The sequence below is a fragment of the Leptonotus elevatus genome, chromosome 18 (genome assembly GCF_054856555.1).
Source record: "Leptonotus elevatus isolate MCC_2025b chromosome 18, RoL_Lele_1.0, whole genome shotgun sequence".
Taxonomy (NCBI): domain Eukaryota; kingdom Metazoa; phylum Chordata; class Actinopteri; order Syngnathiformes; family Syngnathidae; genus Leptonotus; species Leptonotus elevatus.
The window spans coordinates 7842899-7861075 of record NC_141256.1 but is presented as its reverse complement, the minus strand read 5'-3'; the positions used below and the strand labels follow the sequence as shown (position 1 = coordinate 7861075).

The following is an 18177-nucleotide window of genomic DNA, read 5'->3' as shown; positions in this document are numbered from 1 at the left end:
TTTGTGGCGCGGTTTCATTTTGTTTTTGCGCATGTGTGGTCACGTGCTGTGTTTGTTGGTCGGGCTAAAGAAGCGATCGGAGCAGTCGACATGAAAACGGCGAAGGAGGCGTAGAAAACAGCAATATCTGTGCTCCGTGCAGAAGACATGAGGAAAACGCTAACGACGTTATTTCTTTTTTCGATATTCACAGTGGATAAATCGGTAAGGCGAATTTCTGCTCGACTCAGACACACTCGTTTTTTCGTACTCGCAGATTCGTTTATTTTTCATCAATCATTCAAGAGTATTACTGACCACACTAGTGTGGTATTAATTGAACGGAATATGTCGTATTCTTTTGTTTGTAGTTTATAGTGCTGCGGAGCGCTACTATATTATAGCTTCTGTCGTTTGTAATATTTTTTTCGTCTAGCGAAATGCAATCAAAAGAGTTGCTTAATATTTAGATGATGTCAATCAAAACAGCGTTTTTATCCTAAAAATGTTTAATACAAATCTTGTTTACTGTGGTACTTCGTGTATCATTTCTTCTTTGTGTGTGTGGTCGGACGAAGTCTGATGACTCCTCCTGCATGAATTTTTAGAAGGAAGTACAATTTCTCGACAACACGGTGCTTTTTTCTTTTTTTTTTGGGCGTTTGCATCACAATTCGAAAGTTGGGGGTTCAAATTTCCGCTCCGGCCTACCGATGATTGTGTAGATTTTGCAATTGTGTTCTTTTGTATGTCCCATTTGTTCCCCCCCCGATTTTTTTTTTTTTTTTTTAAATAACCCCATAGGAAAAAAGTTCAGAAACATTAACGGTTGTGATGGGGGCTGCCCCTGCTACCAAGATATGATTAATTTCTATATTGCCCTAATGGAATGTTTAATTATCTTCAGATGTGTTCGTTTTTTGACCTTTGTTCCCTTAATTGCATTAGTACTGTGATGCTACTGAAGACCTCGTTGGATCAGGTTATAACCAGGACAATACCGATGATGGTAATTGTGGTCTCCATTTTCTCATGTCACTATTATAATCCTACTCGTAACATGCTAATTATTTTTTCTCTTCTGATTAGAAAGGTGCATCTAAAGTTCATTTCAAAAAGTGAAACGCACGTTGTACACGTTCATTTAACAAAGGTGTGGGGAAAAAATAATTAATAAAAACAGTTCAAATGAATTTTTGACGTCTATAGCCGTCAATGGCAGTGGATGGGTTAAGTGATTAATTGTGATTAATCCAAATTCTAAAATGTGATTAATCTGGTTTAAAAATGTAATCGTTTGACAGCTCTAATAAAATCCTTAACGTTTTTTTTATTGTACATTTAGAACAGATGTAAAATGTGTGATTAATCGTGAGTTAATTATTGAAGTCATGTGATTAATAACAATTTTTAAAAAATAATCGGCTGATGCGTTTAAATTTTTTTAATATTATTTAAAAATTAGGGGCATCAGGGGATTAAAATTTGCAATTAGTCGCATGGCTTCACGATTAATCACAAATTTTATATCTGTTCTAAAAATCTAGGTTTTCACACTCTTGTTAACAAAAGTGGAAACAAATGTTAAACTAATAAAAATAGTTCAAATGAATTTTGGACGTCTATAGCCGTCAATGGCAGTGAATGAGTTAAAGAAATAAAAGAAATGTTCAAATACATTGATTTATACCGGTTATGCTAATTGTATGTCCACCTTTTTTCTACCAGGTGACACAATGGATGGAGTGTTGGAATTCCAACCCAAAGAAGTATGACTCATGTCTTTTTTTAATTTTTTTTTACTTAAAACAGGTTTAGGCTCACACGCTACCAGTTGAGCTTTTTCATCATGGCAGTTTGATACAGACATACCTTGACTTACAAATGTAATTTATTTAGTGACCGCGCTCATTACTGAAAGCGTAATATTACGTTTACCTTTTAGGATGGTTCCAAACTTGACTCGAATGAGTTAAAAGAGCTTGCCCAAGACACGGGGATGATTACATTAGGGAAACACAAGAGCTTCCTGGCCAATAAGGACATTGTTGCAGGTACTATAAACGCTATTTGTTATTTTTGGCCCATGTAGAAATGGATATTAAAATGTTATCTTTGGTGTACAGCCGTTATTGCAGGGGGACTTTTGGGCGCGGTAGCTGCTAGCGTGCTGGCAGCTAGCTTGATCTTCAAATGGCATAAATGCGGCGATGGGAGATCCGCCGCAGGCCACGAGACGACCTCCCGTTGTTAATCCAGTTATTTTTATTCAGTTCATCTCAATTTATTATCAAGTAATGTCAATATCCTTTCGTGCAAGCAATTGTAGAATTGAGGAAAGTTACGTGCTGGCGCTTCTTCCTTTTATTTTTATTTTTGTATTTTTATAAGCTTTGCCGAAAGGTATTATGTATATGTTTTGTATGTCTGTTTATAGTTAATGTTGTTTATCAATGTTACATTTTTAATGGTACTTTTTTTTGTTGTTGCCATGATTGACCAGTGCAACTTAAAAAAAAAAAAAAACTACATTTTTAGTACTTACTGTATTTAATATAGCCAAAATTCCATTTGAACTATCTCTATTAGTTTAACATTTTTTCCCACTTTTGTTAACAAGAGTATGAAAACCTAGTGTTTTTTAATATTGTATTCCAACAGATATAAAATTTGTGATTAATATTGAGTTAACTTAATTCATTATGATAAAAAAAATCTTACTTGCCTGACGCCCCTAATTTTTAATAATCTTTTCTTTAAAAAATAAAATAAAATAAAATTAAGAAGAAGAAAAAAGAGAAACAAATTAAATATTATTTTTTTAAAAATTAGGGGCATCGGGCGATTAAAATTTGTAATAATAATTATTCGCATGACTTCACTAGTTAACTCACGATTAATCACAAATTTTACATCTGTTCTAAATGTACAAAACAAATCTAGGTTTTCATACTCTTGTTGACACAAATTGAAAAACTAAACTAATAGAAATATTTCACATGATTTTTTTACATCTATAGCTGTCAATGGCAGTGAATGAGTTAAGGGACTGTTACCCCCCCCCCTTTTTTTCTTTCTATTTTGTGTATATTTTTGTTGGTGTTTTTTTACACCGGCAGTACTGACATTTTATGACAATATTGCACTAATTTGTCACTCCTTGGAAAGTGAAGAAGTATACCTCATGTGTGTGATCTGATCAGACTGGCGTAGATTTTTTTTTTTTTTTAGCCATAGATGAGTCACAAAATGCAATGTTGGTGGAATGTGGTCACATGGGTGTTGTCACTTTCCATGTTGTTATGTCTGTGTGACTTTGTTATGAATGCGTATGCTTTGTGAAGACAATATAGGCTACAGTTTTCGAATTGTGACTCGGTGCTGCCTGCTGTGCGCGAATAGCCAAAGTCCAAAAAGGCTTGTAATTGCTTATACGCGCCACAGGATGGCGGTAAAACATTTTTTTCCACTCCGTTTGACATAGTTGCTTTGGCCAGAAGATGCCACCAAAGTATTTTACATAAGCGATAACAAAATAACTCATGTTTTTAATTGGATGAATTTGAGAATGTTGAACTGTGAATACGGAAGACACTGTTCACGTTTGCCATGGAGTGTTTTAGACTCATTAATATAGTTGTGGCATAATTGTCTGCACTTGTGACAGCAGATTTACCATGAACAAATAAAAAGGAATGGAGGGGGGGAAAAAACATTTTGATTCTTTTATATTGTACTATTAAGCAACTTTTTTCATGCTTTTTTTAAACGACCATGTATAGTAAGGCGTTTTCTTTTTTTAATGACTATATATAGTAAGATGTTTATTTTTTTTAAACAACCATGAATAGTAGGGCGTTTTTTTTCAACGACCATGTATATATTTTCAACGACCATGTATATATAATAAGGCTTTTTTTTTTGTTTATATCCATGTATATATAGCAAGGCGTTTTTTTTTAAAACGACCATGTATTTATAGTAAGGCCTTAAAAAAAATGTATAGTAAAGCGTTTTTTTTAACAACCATAGCAAATCGTTTTTTAAAACGTTTAAATGTTTTTTAAATAATAATTATTATTTTTTACTGTACGTCATGTCATAAAAAAAGTCTTACTATATATATATATATATATATATATAACATCATGTGTTTAAAAAAAAAAAAAGTCTTACAATGATCATCAAAGTGTGCTAAATATTTTGGCTCAGAAGGAAGGATTTAGGGCGTGGGGAAAAGGAGGCTCCTAAGCAGGCTGCAGGGGGCGGTAGGGAGACGTTCTTATCGCTGCTCCGCCACCTGGAGATGTTCCGGTGTCGGTACCAGATGTGATCGGGCTGCCAGATGTGATCGGGGTCGCCTAACAGTCACGCTACAGGATTGGCTGGAAGTTATCCAGTTGACGTCAAACATCGGAAAGAAAATATTAAAGATGTAATTTAAATGACAAAATGTACGGACTGAAATGGTAAAAACGTAAACAAACCTAATATAAAAGCAATATATATTGAATAAATAATAACATAGATTGGATAAATACACAAATTAATTGGTTGATATGTGACAATTTGACAAATATGGTCAATATAGATTGCTATTGCTAATGTGTTCGTATTACCATTACGACTATTTTTGTGATGTATTGTGATTTGTGAAGTGCTAAAAAAGAAACCAAACCGAAGTGAACGCTTCAATCTATTGTGTTATTTCCTAAATCTTAAAATATCCTGCCATACATTTGTTATTTAAATGACATCTTTTATATTTCCTATCCAATGTTTAGACAACCAAATTTCCCTCCCAATAACTTTATTTAACAATTCTAAACGGATCATCTCCAGCCAATCCTGTAGCGTGACGTCATCGGTAGGCGACACCGATACAATCTGTTAGGGAAGGGTAGTGGTCAAGGCGCGATATGTGACCTGTACAATGTCACCGTTGGAGGTGCGTCAGGCAAAAAAGAGGTACAACGACCTGTGCTTGCATCTGCATCTGGGTGGTACTTAGTGTAAAAAGTTAGAGAACCAGTGTTTTAAGTAATAAAATAGACAGTTCAGTTCATCTCATGATTTTTTTTAAATGATCATTTTCCCCAAATCGGTGAGTGTGATAATTCACAAGTGAACGTGACCACACCTTGCAGTGTACTTAGGGAAAATATACATTTATTTATATATATAAAGTTAGACCACACACTGTTACATGGCGTTTTAATCGTTTCTCAACACTTTAATCAGTTCATGCATAAACTATTCTGCGCCGTTATTACTGCACAACAACATCTGTATCAATTTGGGATGCATTTCAACATGCACATTACATTATGACGCAGATGATGTCATAGTGATGTCATCGCCCTGCTCATGCTCAAACATATCCACAGTAACATACATAGCTAGCAATGCTGTCAGTTGCTGCTGTTTGACTGGAAGCAAACATTCAAATTCTTTCCCGGTACTTTGGGTGGGGCTTTCCGCCGAACCCTGGCTTCGGTACGGGCTTAATTGACCGCTGCCCTCAGAGAGCAGCGTCGTGCATTCCTTGGAAGGAGTCGAGATCTCTTCGTGTTCGTCCGCTCTCTCGCTGTGTTGCTTTGCGGTAAAAGCAGGGCCGTTGGTATCGGGTGTGGAAGTTAACCGGGATTCCTCCATGTCCACGCGTGCGCACACGCTTTCTGACGGATAGGTCGGATAGAAAAGCCGGAAAGGGAACATCCCCTGGGGAGGGTCAGAGGGTTGTCATGTTTATGTTTATATATATATATATATATATATATATATTAGGGGTGTGAATTGCCGAGTACCTGGCGATTCGATTCGTATCACGATTCATAGGTCACGATTCGATTCGATGGCAATTAATCCCGATACAAATCTATAAATTGATTATTGCGATTTTTTAAAAACTCACATTTAGAAAATACTAATCAGTAAACTTGTACATGTACACTGTAAGATTGGTATGAAAATGTATTTATTTATCTGAAAATTCAGGTTGCAGTCTGTTTCATGTTTGAACAGCACTGAAATATTAGGGCTTAATGTTCCATTAATATAACATTCTTCCATGTTTAATGTGTAAATCCTAACCCTAAGTAAGACGTTTTGTTGTTTAAAAATCGATTCGAGAATTGCGCGCTGTAATATCGGCGAATCGATTTTTTTCTAACACCCCTAATATATATATATATATATATATATAATTATTATTATTTTTAGTTCCTTGCCACCCGACAGCGCTTGTATCTCAATTTTGTGCTCGCAAGTCAAAGCAAAAAATATCATTTGGATGGCTCATATCTTGAAAAATCATCACTTACATCTCAAGACACCACTGCACCTAGCCTAGTGTACATATAAAGCCGACTTCGAGTTTATTTTTTATTTTTGTGGCTCTCAAATAACATCCTGAGTGATTTTTATTTTATTTTTTTCAAATCAAATCTAGTCAAGACGTTAAAAACAATACACTGCTTAAAATGATGAATCATATTGAATTTGTGGACACCTGTAATATCAATCATACGATTCCACTAAATTCACCTTTGGATGGCTTCCTGATGGCCACAAGGCTACAGAACTGAGGCCCGGGTCCGGAAGAGGCTTCGTCAGGAATTTCCTGTACCTAAGACACGGAGAGGGAAACACCTTATTAAGTGCTGTATTATTTATATATTTTTTTAATCAGCAGTTTTCAATGTTTAAGGCAAACAGAGGACTTAGCAGGGAAGTATCAGAAATAGAAAACACTTACTGTACAGTGCAGCATAATCCCGCAGATAACACGAAGATTATAATGACGGTTCCGATGATGCAAAGTTTTGTGACAAATCTCGGATCTATCAAAGGAAGACCACATTTGTCACACTATTATCACTTCCATAATGGCACATAATATTAGCACGCGTAAACAATAATTCTTTGTATTTTTGTACTGATAACAACAGTGGAGATTTTGCTTTCAGGGCAAGTGCTGCAATGACCCACCGCGTCCAGCAGAGGGCGCTGTTGTAAGTCGAGCTGAAAGGAAACTTGGCCAGCTGAACTTAATTTAGGGCCAATCAGAGGCAAAAAATGGTGGCAGGTGTGTGCTGACTCTCATTTAAAGCTCGACTTGACTCATTGGGCCATTTTCAGCAGTAAAAAAATAATTGATTTGTCCAGAATGAATTTGATAACTTAATTATTTTTCATGTAAAATTAATACCTTTAAAAAATAGTTTTTTCCACTTGCTATCGACTAAAGATGACATCACCTGTGCTGAGGAAGTAGGTAACGACCAATCATGGCTCACCTGTTTACTGGGTTTGGTCAGCAAACTGAAAAAATATGAACTTTTTACTGCTGAAAATGGCTCAATGAGTCAAGTATCCCATTAAACATGATTGGTTAATTCTGAACAGACGCGTGCAATTTTGTAAGAGGGTGTGCACACTTGTGGAACAACAACTTTTCAGTTGTTTATTTATATACTCCTCTTAAAAAGATTAAAAGCAAGTTCAATGGTGGTGAGTCATTTGCAAGTAATTCCAGTTAAAGACTTGAGGATTCCATGTCTTTACCAAATAAGCAAAGGGACAAACAGACAAGAGGTCAAGTCGTTTCCCATCACTTGCCAACGTGAGAAACCAAGACAAAGTTACTTACCAAATCTTTTTGTGTTAAAGTGCCTCACGTTGCTTTCACTAGCGCCAGTTAGCGCTACGGCTTTGACGTACATGCTGTATTGGGTGTAAGGAATCAGATCCTTCAAAAGAACCTCCTGTTTTGTAGCATTAACGGTGATATCTGGAAGCCACACATTGTACAACTGTTAACCTCTATATATTGGAAGAAGCTAACTCATTCACTGCCATTGACGGCTATAGACGTCAAAAAATCATTTTTAACTATTTCTATTAGTTGTACACTTTTTCCACTTTTCTTAATAAGAGTATAAAAACCTAAAAAAAAAAATTACATTTAGAACAGATATAAAATTTGTGATTAATCGTGAGTTAATTATTGAAGTTTTGTGATGAATTACTATTAAAAAATGTAATCGCCTGACGCAATTTAAAAAAAAAATGGGCGTGTGCAGAGGATCAAAAAATGTTAAGTGTCGAAAGAATTAACACATAACCGGTGCTCTTCAAAATTGGCGGGAAAAAATTATTGCTAAAAAAAGCCTTTTTTATTAAGTGATTAATCGTGATTCTGTAATTAATCGGATAAAAATTTTTTATCGTTTGACAGCTCTAATGAAAACCTAAAATAAATGTTTATTGTACATTTAGAACAGATATAAAAATTGTGATTAATCGTGAGTTAATTATTGAAGTCATGCGATTAATTACAATAAAAAAAATGTATCGCCTGACACGGTTTTAAAAAAATTAAAAAATTATTAAAAATTAGGGGCGTCAGGCGATTAAAATTGTTAATTGTAATTAATCGCATGACTTCACTAGTTAACTCACGATTAATCACAAATTTTATATCTGTTCTAAATGTACAATAAAAAAAATCTAGGTTTTCACACTTGTTAACAAAAGTGGAAAAAATATGTTAAACTACTAGAAATAGTTCAAATGAATTTTTCATCTATACATCTATAACATCTATAGCCGTCAATGGCAGTGAATGAGTTAATTGTGAGTTAACTAGTGAAATCATTCGATTAATTATAAAAAAAAATAATTATCGCCTGATGCCCTTAATTTTTAATAATCTTTTTTTTTTTTAAGATGTAAAAAAAAAAGAAGAAGAAAAAAGAAAAGATTATAAAAAATTCGGAGTGTCAGGCGATTACATTTTTTCATCGTAATTAATGGCATGACGTTACTCGTTAACTCACAATTGCTAGCAAGTGCCTAAAGTGAACTTACTAAGCTGTGGTCCTTGCTCGGTTCCATAGAAAACAATGTAGCGGATAATAACCCCGCTACATAGATCCTGCTGCTCCATATCCCAACCCACAAGGGCACTTTTGTCACTAACCTCAACCTTGACGGTGGAGAAATTTGCGGCAGCTGTCGGGATCAGACACAATCTTAAACGCCAAGTACTTGTCGAGACTTACTGATCAATATACTCAAACCTGCCACTGTTGTGCAGATCTGTAACGCCTGCGTGCCGAGACCCGTCTTGTCATCAAACAGCGGCGTGACTGTCACGTTGTACGGCTTTTTATGCAGAAGACCTGGAAGGAAGATTTCAAAATTGACAACAACAGCAATGATGTCACTTCCTGTTAATGCGCTGCTCATAATAATGCATTACAGATGGTGAGACATAAGACTAATGGCTAACCACATAATTACAGTCTGGCCATGGATGCTTTTCCCGCCTACCTGACAGTTTTGTACTCGTAGAATTGCTTTGCTTCCAGTGGAACCGATGCCCATCGTGGGTCCAATCGATCATATAACCCCTGACAAGCTGAGAAGGCGCATCCCAGCTGACGTAAATGACACCTTTCAGTGTGGAAGTCTGCATGTTTGTAACTTGAGGGAAGCCGGCTAAAAAATAAAAATAAATAGAACAATTAAATCAAAGTCAAAGTCATACAACTGAATGTTGTTAAATTAACAACCCAGCCAAATTTGAATTATTCCCCCAAAAAAAGAAAAAAGGATGCTACCTCATCTAGCATCTTTCTCGAGAAAATATATCCGCTTCCGAGTGGCGGGAAACTATCCCGCTGGTGCTTTTCCACGCCACAACAACGGGGCGTTCTACAGCAGCCACGTCACCATGTAGCCCATCGCTACACACCAGCTGTCACATTTAAACTAACAAAACATCTTCAACTAAAAATATTTTCATGAAAGAAATAAAATCAAAACAAGTGATAAAAAAAGCTAACCACACTGAAACCATATTTTACCTTTATAAAGCTAACCATAATTATTTCAGTATAATTATGGCAAAAATGTCTGTCAATTAATATCATACATGAGCTTTCTGGGTTCATTTTAAATGTATTTACTTTGGAATTAAAACATATGTTTGTATTTTAATATTAAACTAAACACACAAAAAACTAATACTAAAACTAATAAAAACTAAACTACAACATACAATTTAGGAGAAAAGGAAACAACGAGCTCACTCTAAACACCAATAACAACCAACTGAATTTTTTTATTTAAAACTATAACGATAATTTTTAAAAATCCGAAGCGATTACAACCCTGGCAGGCACAGCTAGCTAGTAGCTAACTGCTAGTTTCAAATTAGCTACATCAGGGTTATGCAACCGGCGGCTCTGGAACCACATGTGCCTCTGAAGTACCTTTCCTGTTACTCCCTGTGGATCTCTAAAAATATATATATTTATTAGTAGAAATTATTTTTATTTTCATTTTTTAGATAAAATATTCTGTAAATTAATTAATGATTAATTTTTTTTATGAATATTAAAAAATGTCAGTCCACATTTTTAAGTTGACAAAAAGTTAGATGAAAAAGTTTTTTTTAAAATACATAAAAATGGAAAAGCAGAAATTTACAATAACGTCCACAAAATTGCCAAAAATGCCAGAAAATTAACAGATAAAAAAGGCAGGAAAAAAATATCCATAAAATGTCCATAAAATGACCATATGTCCATAAAATTGCCAAAAATGTCAGAAATGTTATAGAAAGGCAGAAACGTCTAAAGATGTATGAACAATTAAATATAAAAAAAAAAAAGTTTAAGTAACCAATAAGCAGTGTTCATTATGTGGCTAGCATAGCATAGCAAGTCCATTCAAACTTACCTTCTCCAACAGCTGGAACATAAACAGAATCCTCTGCCAGCAAGGCCTCGTTATGAAAGACTGTGAGCTTTACACTGAATGCGTCTTCACTCACAAGAACAGTACAAGTGGAATTCCCACATAAAGTACGACTATAATCTACTTGAATCTCGTGGCCCTTATAGACGGACCGCTGGATGAAATATGCAAATGTGCCTCGGCACGCCGGCGGAATCTCCTGTGAGGAAGGAGTGACGAAGGGGACGACCATGAGATGTTTTGTGAATAGAAGTGCAAATATTTGAAGCATTCAACTGAAAAGCTTCCTTACCGTCCACATGGCATCAACTTTTCTGGCGCCATTTTTGTCTGGTTCTGTTACCTTCCTCCACAGCCGCAGCTTGACATCGCTCTCTGCCAGAGTATAATCATGTTCATAGATTACAAAGTAATTAAATTAAATCTTTTTTTTTTTTTCAAACTTACTATTGAGTTGGCTCAAAACTGTTTCCTCTCGGCTCCACTCGCTCCAGGGAGCTTTCTCCCAAGCGCAGCGGACAGAAACTTTGCAGTAAGTGCACGACTCGACGTTTTGGATAGTGATATTTCCATTTTCTCCGGCTTCTAAAGTGTTATTGAGCACCTCCTAGCGAAAAGACAAATACATTACAAAAAAAAAAAAACTGTAAAAAATATTTAAAATCCAATGAGGTACCCAAACATTGGTTTGCGGCCCGGTACAGGTTCGCAGACAATTTGGTAACGGTCCGCACAGCTGGAAATGTATTTAAATGTATGTATTTATTTATTTTAGTTGAGCACATACGTCCACCTTGTTTTCTTTTTAATTTATCATATCAAACTTTCTCCTCCGTAATTTCTTTTTTTCAGATGGATACACACGGAGAAAATCGCAATTTACTTTTATACCTCCATTTTCATAATTGAATAACTACACTATTGAATGTGAAATATATGCTTCTAGATTCAATATTTATATATATATATATATATATATATATATATATATATATATATATATATATATATATATATATATATACTCAGTGACTTAGACGTCACACTAAAGTTTTTTTTTTCATAACAGTACAATCCGTTAAATCAACAACTTCATTTCATTGAATTGGACATCTCATCACCTTCTGAAAAGAAACCCAAAAAATGTTAACTGATTTTCTTTTATCAATCAGTAAAAGTGCTGAATCGACAATACATGTACCTCGTTATATTTAACTTGACAGTAGTGTTTGTCTGAGGTCGTGGACGTGTTCCACTCAGCCAGTAGAAAACCAGAGAAGGCCGTGAGATTCAACTTCGGACATGCAATTTGCACTTTAAAACAGAACCATAAAAGAGCATCAAACCAAGTCGTATCTTTTGAAGCATTTTTAAATGACGTTCATGTGACTTACATATATCACGGGTGTTAAATTCATAAGGGTCGGAGTGAACCTTCCAATGTTTGGTCTGTGCTCTCACGGTAACACTGTAGTTACGCCCCAGAGACACATTAGCCGACAGGGCTTTGGACGTGCATCTTTTTGCTTGTTCTGAGCTGCAAATTTCCAACCGGGTGCGCCATTGAGGGCGGCTAAAAGGGACGCACGTTTATTATAAAACATGACTTTTCCATCACGCAAAGAAAATATTCAACTCACCCGAGTACAGTGTAGTTTATTTTCTCCGGGAAGTGGACACGATGCTCCCAAGTGCATGTGAAAAGCTCGGGTAAACCAACAGAGGATCCATTTCGATAGTGCCAAATGCAGCCGACATTGGTGGGTTTTGCTGCATCAAAACAAGACAAATGATTGCATCTTCGCACACACGGCAGCGGGGTACAGTATTCCAGAAAGGAAGTTCAACATACTCCAAGTTTGAGCTCCTTAAAGTTGACTTACTCTGACTTCAAAAATATTGGGGACCGTTTTTAAATGTTATTATTTATAATGAATCTACTTAATGAATTAATTAATAAGTAACATCATTTTTAAACGGATAATTGACTGTATATGAAAATTATTTTTGTAATATTTTAATTTTACTATTACTTCATAATCAATCAATTATTTAATGAGATGATTGCTTAACAAATGAATACAATCTAATTAATCGACTTAATTAATTAACCAATTATTTAGTAACATCATTTTTAAGTGAATATTTTACTGTATATTAAAAATATTTTTGTGATATTTTAATTTTACTATTACTTCATTATAAATAAATAAATAAATAATTTAATGAGATGAATGCTTAACAAAAGAATACAATCTAATTAATCTCCTTAATTGATTAACTAATTATTTAGTAACATAATTTTTAAGCAAGTATTTTGCTGTATATTAAAAATAATTTTTAATTGGATCAATGCTTAACAAATGAATAAAATGTAATTAATCTACTTAATTGATTAACTAATTATTTAGTAACATAATTTTTAAGCAAATATTTTAGTGTATATTAAAAATATTTTTTTAATTGGATGAATGCTTAACAAATGAATAAAATGTAATTAATCTTCTTAATTAAAAAATTATTTTGAGACATCCTTTTCAAAAGGATATTTGTACTGTATATTACAATATTTTTGGAATATTTAAATTTTATTATGTATTCATAATCAATCAATCAACCAATTATTTAATGAGATGAACGAATAACAAATGACTAAAAATAAATTAATATTGTTAATTTTTATTAACCAATTTTAATGAAACCCTTTTTGACATTTAAAATGTGTTGTGCTCAATATCGACGAAATCATGGAGAAAATTTGCATGCCAGACGACTTGCAGATGTTATGAGTAATGCGCGCGATTTGCTCGACAGCTCACATTTGAATTTAAATGTGACCAAGACTGATTGCATGTACCGTTCCAGAACAGCAAACAAAATCTGTTCCAGATTCCCCCCGTAATGGTTGGAGGGGAAACGCTTGAAGATGATTCAGGGTTTAAAAAAAAAATCCTGGTAACATCTTACAGTATGTTCTGACAATGGTGCCTCTGAGTATGTTCCGGGTATGGTCGTGGTGGCACTGCACTGTGGCTTTAGGCAAGGTGAAGTTCCTGAGTGACAGGATGTTATGCGTGGAATTGATGGCGCTGGTCCAGCTTTCGTCCACAACTTTGCTGTCCAGCGTCCAGTACACTTTCCCGTGGACACAGGAGCTCTCACAAACTATCCGAGTATCAGATCCCGCTTGGATGTATGGATCTTTGGGGTTGACATCGCACTGCTTCTTACTCTGCCCTGTGGATGTTAGTCAACATGGTAGAAAGTTGTTAGTATGAACATAAACAACAAGTTTTCAAATGCATGCCATAACTTCTTATTGTGCTGGTTGCTAGCAATCAGGTGCCGGATTGTTATGCAAACGGCACTGAAGAGCTCTAGACATGTGAGGCACTAACAACAGTGCTGCACCCACTAAATAGAATTTAAAACAGCAACAAAGAAAAAGTGTATACGTTGAAAGAATTCCACTTTTTAACAACGGCTTCAATGCTTGAAAGGATTTTGTCAGCACATCTGCATTATCGCTTTAAACTACCAGAAATAAAAGATGCCCTTACCTTCATCAACGGAGACAGCACTAGTGACAATCAGAGGCAGTACGAGCAGAAAATACATTCTCTAGGAAGTATTCAAATCGTCATTTAAAGCCGAGAACGATCAGTTGTGCTCATTTTGCGACCCATATTCCCACATATCCTCGTTTCAGCCATCCGCCACCGAGAGAGGAAATGAAGCAAACTGTTCGAGAAACAAGAGGTTATTACCCAACTGGAAACATGGCAAGGCAACAGGAAGTGGTTCTCTCTCGCTCGCGCTCTCTCTCTCTCTCTCTTCCCAGAGAAACATTAGAAAAGCTTCCTGAGAATGATTGTTTGCATCAAATGCATTAGTGCATGTGAGTCATATACATTACAGTAGAAGCAAAGTGCCAAGGAAATAAGTAGCCACCAACTGCACACTTACCAGCACATTACTAGCAATTACTGCACAAGCCTTATTATTTGATGATATATCATAGATTGTATTCAGTAAATGCATAGTAAGTGTTGAAATGCATCTATATGACTTATCAATGCTCTTTTTTCTTTTTTACACCTCATTGTATTCTGCGCGGTGCTCTTTCAGTCCTCTCCAACAGCTTTAATCAACACCTCCAATCTCTGACTCATGACTCTGAGCTCTTTAAGAAGTTATTAGCCTTGAGCAGTTCGCAAACCTTTTATACCAAGCACCACCTTAAAAAAAAAACTTGATTGAAATATTTGATTTACATTACACAGACGCTTTAATACTCACTTTAGCAGTTCCCTTGAGTTGTCAATTGGGAGCAGCGTTGTGCCAAATCAAGCCGCTCCTGATGTAAACAAAAAGTAGTAGCGAGTTAGCAACAAGCTTATTGTCTTATAATATATCATACAACAACAATTTTAATAAATGCCTGTTGAAACCAAGCCATTATCAGAATATATAGTGGAGCCACTTTTATTACCCTCACTGTTGAAAACGTCATTGAAAACCCCGACGTACAAATTTGAATGAAATAAATCTCTTTATTTTACCATACGGAGGTCAAAGGTTGCTTAATTGACACAGGAGTGCACAAACAAGTACCATATGTAGCAAATACTGTATACTTTCCATTTTCTCTGAAATATTAAGAATGAATCATCATGTATCGATTTCAGTTTGGCTATTAATGCATTTTGAAACATAGTCAAAACACACAAAGTTGGGCGTGAATGTAAGGATATTATTAGTGATTTGCTGGATAGTAGGACTTGTACTGTATTGTAATGGATGGATGGCATGTTCGACAAGCAAGTAGCAATCTTAAGCAGTCAGTAGGGGGCAGCATCGCGCCAAATCATGCCTGCCCTGCCGGAAAAACAACACGAAACGTAGCTAGTTAGCAAAAAGCTAATGACTAGTACCACCGGAGGCTGAATTTATTCATTTATTTTTGTAAATAGACATTACTACCTCATTAATACCTGACGTCAATATAAACATATATAAACGACTTTTTTTTTTCGCACAGCGGATTTACGTTTGGGTTAGTTTACATCCGGTTAAATTACTTTCTGGCTGGTTTACATCCGGTATAGTTTTGTAACTTCAAAACACGACGTGCTACACGACGCTTACGGGCTCTTACGTTGCTCTATTTTTGGTGCTTCTATGGCCACTGCGGTCCTCATCGCCGCTGTCGTGGGTGGCGGGGTCCTGCTCGTCATGCGCCGCTTGTTCCCCCGGCAGAACGCGGTTAAGCTGCTCCGGTACCCGACGGGCCTGATGCGAGGAAAGACGGTCATCGTGACCGGAGCGAACAGCGGCATCGGGAAGGCCCTAACCGGAGAGCTGCTGAAGCTCCAGGCCCGGGTCATCATGGCTTGCCGAGACCGGCAGAGCGCCACCGAGGCGGCCCGGGACATCCAGGAACATTCGGGCACAGAGCTCGGGGAGGTGGTCATCAAACAGCTGGACCTTGCGTCGCTCAGATCGGTCCGCAATTTTTGTCAAGAGATTCAAAAGGTGAGATATAATGTAACCAAATCGTCATTGGCAGATTGTTATGATAGTTGACAAAAGTGGTCTAGCTGCTTCCCGGAATCTTGGTATTGGTGTGAACTGTCCATGGTCCTGCTAGGTAACAGATTGGCACAATCTAATTTGTTATTTGCCCCCTCCTCGATCTTCTAAGGTTAGGCCCTCCCACTAGATACCCAGAGTTTTTATTTTTATAAATGTTATCTCGAGTGTCTTTGGCTAAACTCAGTTTTTAAAAAATAAGGGCTTTTTGCTTTCATGATTTGTTTGTAAAAGTTGGTCAGGAGTAACTTGGCTAAAGGTGGTATAAAAGCGGCGTTGAGGGCTGAGCTATATTTCCCAAACGTTTTTCAAATTCTAACAATCTTTCTTGTCCTTGAGCCATCAGGAGGAACCCAAGATCGACGTCCTTGTCAACAACGCGGGTGTCTACCAGTGTCCCTACTCCAAGACAGACGACGGCTTTGAGATGCAACTCGGCGTCAACCATCTGGGTCACTTCCTGCTCACCCACCTGCTGCTTGACCTCCTCAAGAGCTCCGCCCCCAGCCGCGTGGTCGTGGTATCCTCCAAACTGTACAAATACGGCCGCATCAACTTTGACGACCTGAACAGCGAGACTAAATACAACAAGGCGTTCTGCTACAGTCAGAGTAAGCTAGCCAACCTGCTATTCACCCTCGAACTGGCGCGCCAGCTGGAGGGCTCGGGGGTGACGATCAACGCGCTCACGCCCGGCATCGTGAGGACCAGGCTGGGCAGGCACGTTCACATCCCCATCCTGGCCAAGCCACTCTTCTACCTGGCGTCGCTGCTCTTCTTCAAGAGTCCGCTGGAGGGGGCGCAGACGCCTCTCTATCTGGCTTGCTCGCCGGAGGTGGAGGGGGTGTCGGGGAAGTGCTTCGCTAACTGCAAAGAAGAGGAACTGCTAGCAAAGGCTACTGACGGACAAGCAGCCAAGAAGCTGTGGGACGTGAGCAGGAGGATGGTTGGACTTGAGGACTCTTCGGATTTTGTGGCCTATGAAGCTAGTGGAGACTCAACAAGAGTGAAATAACCACCGTACTGAGCCAATGAAATATTCAAGTTAAGGGTCCATGATAAATGCTGAGTCATATCCAGAAAGTATTGAAAACTGCACGAGTTATTGGACTCTGTAAGGCATTTTAACGATTGTCACAGTTTCAAATTATAGCTCGCACTTGAGAAGTTAACCATGACATAAAACTAAAATATAGTAAAACTACTCAACCTTTTGATGATTCCTCAGACACATGATGGGAGAGGAATTTACAAACCCCACTTGACCAAGTCGCCACATTTCCCTCCAGTGAGAGGCATCGAGAAACGTGGTGAATGTAACCTATTGATTAATCTGATAAATGCTTACATGCTTTAGCACTTTTTTTTCCTTTTTTTTTTTGCTGTGTGACAATAAAGAGGTGAAAAAGGTTACCGTGTTTGTACTTTGTCCTCATTGTGAACAATGTGCTGTATAGGCAGAAGCAGAACAATAGGATGGAAGGGGAAGATAAATGGGTGGATGAACTGCAACACTAAAGAAGTACTTTTCTTACATTCACCATGTGGACAAAAGTATTGGGACACTAGGCCATTATATTGTAAAGACAGGAAGCCAAAATTGAACAAAACAATGTGTCACCTTTCATATTGTCTGTTGTAGCTCGAGTCAGTCTGTGCTTTGTAAGCTGAGAACATGAAATAGATGCAAATGCAGCCTGTTTATATGTTTCCAAATAGGGAAATGTAGTAATTTATTTTAATTTTATATCAATTTTACCAAATTTGAGCATTTTCTTTTTAAGCTTTTTAATGAAATTCAGCAAAGGCAGGACTATGGAATGTCTGTAAAAGCGCATG

At 36.8% G+C, this 18177-nt stretch overlaps 3 protein-coding genes across 3 annotated transcripts; 2 read left to right on the top strand and 1 right to left on the bottom strand.

Moving 5' to 3' along the window:
- The first annotated feature begins 43 nt into the window (after positions 1–43).
- LOC147158430 (uncharacterized) lies at positions 44–3861 on the top strand. Its single transcript, XM_086061253.1, has 5 exons — positions 44–204; positions 928–988; positions 1708–1748; positions 1925–2033; positions 2106–3861. Exons 1-5 carry the CDS (start codon positions 148–150, stop codon positions 2231–2233), a joined length of 396 nt encoding a protein of 131 aa, XP_085917379.1. The 5' UTR covers positions 44–147; the 3' UTR covers positions 2234–3861.
- A 1265-nt stretch (positions 3862–5126) lies between these two features.
- Positions 5127–15318, bottom strand: LOC147158429 (interleukin-6 receptor subunit beta-like). The gene is made up of 16 exons (XM_086061008.1): positions 15239–15318; positions 14307–15103; positions 13714–13983; positions 12387–12516; positions 12141–12319; positions 11948–12060; positions 11194–11353; positions 11039–11121; positions 10729–10945; positions 9316–9483; positions 9063–9164; positions 8851–8994; positions 7631–7771; positions 6737–6821; positions 6526–6607; positions 5127–5700 (listed from the first exon to the last, which is right to left on the bottom strand). Exons 2-16 carry the CDS (start codon positions 14362–14364, stop codon positions 5305–5307), a joined length of 2328 nt encoding a protein of 775 aa, XP_085917134.1. The 5' UTR covers positions 14365–15103; positions 15239–15318; the 3' UTR covers positions 5127–5304.
- Positions 15319–15612: 294 nt separating this feature from the next.
- Positions 15613–17751, top strand: rdh14b (retinol dehydrogenase 14b). Its single transcript, XM_086061009.1, has 2 exons — positions 15613–16281; positions 16685–17751. Exons 1-2 carry the CDS (start codon positions 15928–15930, stop codon positions 17351–17353), a joined length of 1023 nt encoding a protein of 340 aa, XP_085917135.1. The 5' UTR covers positions 15613–15927; the 3' UTR covers positions 17354–17751.
- Positions 17752–18177: the final 426 nt, after the last annotated feature.

Excerpts from the sequence above, each read along its gene's own strand:
- rdh14b (XM_086061009.1), top strand. The coding sequence starts at position 15,928 with ATGGCCACTGCGGTCCTCATCGCCGCTGTCGTGGGTGGCGGGGTCCTG. Across the intron at positions 16,282-16,684 it reads TTTGTCAAGAGATTCAAAAG|GAGGAACCCAAGATCGACGT; the intron begins GTGAGATATAAT and ends TTGAGCCATCAG.
- LOC147158429 (XM_086061008.1), bottom strand. The coding sequence starts at position 14,364 with ATGTATTTTCTGCTCGTACTGCCTCTGATTGTCACTAGTGCTGTCTCC. Across the intron at positions 11,122-11,193 it reads AGTTTTGAGCCAACTCAATA|AGAGCGATGTCAAGCTGCGG; the intron begins GTAAGTTTGAAA and ends ATACTCTGGCAG. Across the intron at positions 7,772-8,850 it reads CGAGCAAGGACCACAGCTTA|ATATCACCGTTAATGCTACA; the intron begins GTAAGTTCACTT and ends TGTGGCTTCCAG.
- LOC147158430 (XM_086061253.1), top strand. The coding sequence starts at position 148 with ATGAGGAAAACGCTAACGACGTTATTTCTTTTTTCGATATTCACAGTG. Across the intron at positions 1,749-1,924 it reads TGGAATTCCAACCCAAAGAA|GATGGTTCCAAACTTGACTC; the intron begins GTATGACTCATG and ends TTTACCTTTTAG. Across the intron at positions 2,034-2,105 it reads CAATAAGGACATTGTTGCAG|CCGTTATTGCAGGGGGACTT; the intron begins GTACTATAAACG and ends TTTGGTGTACAG.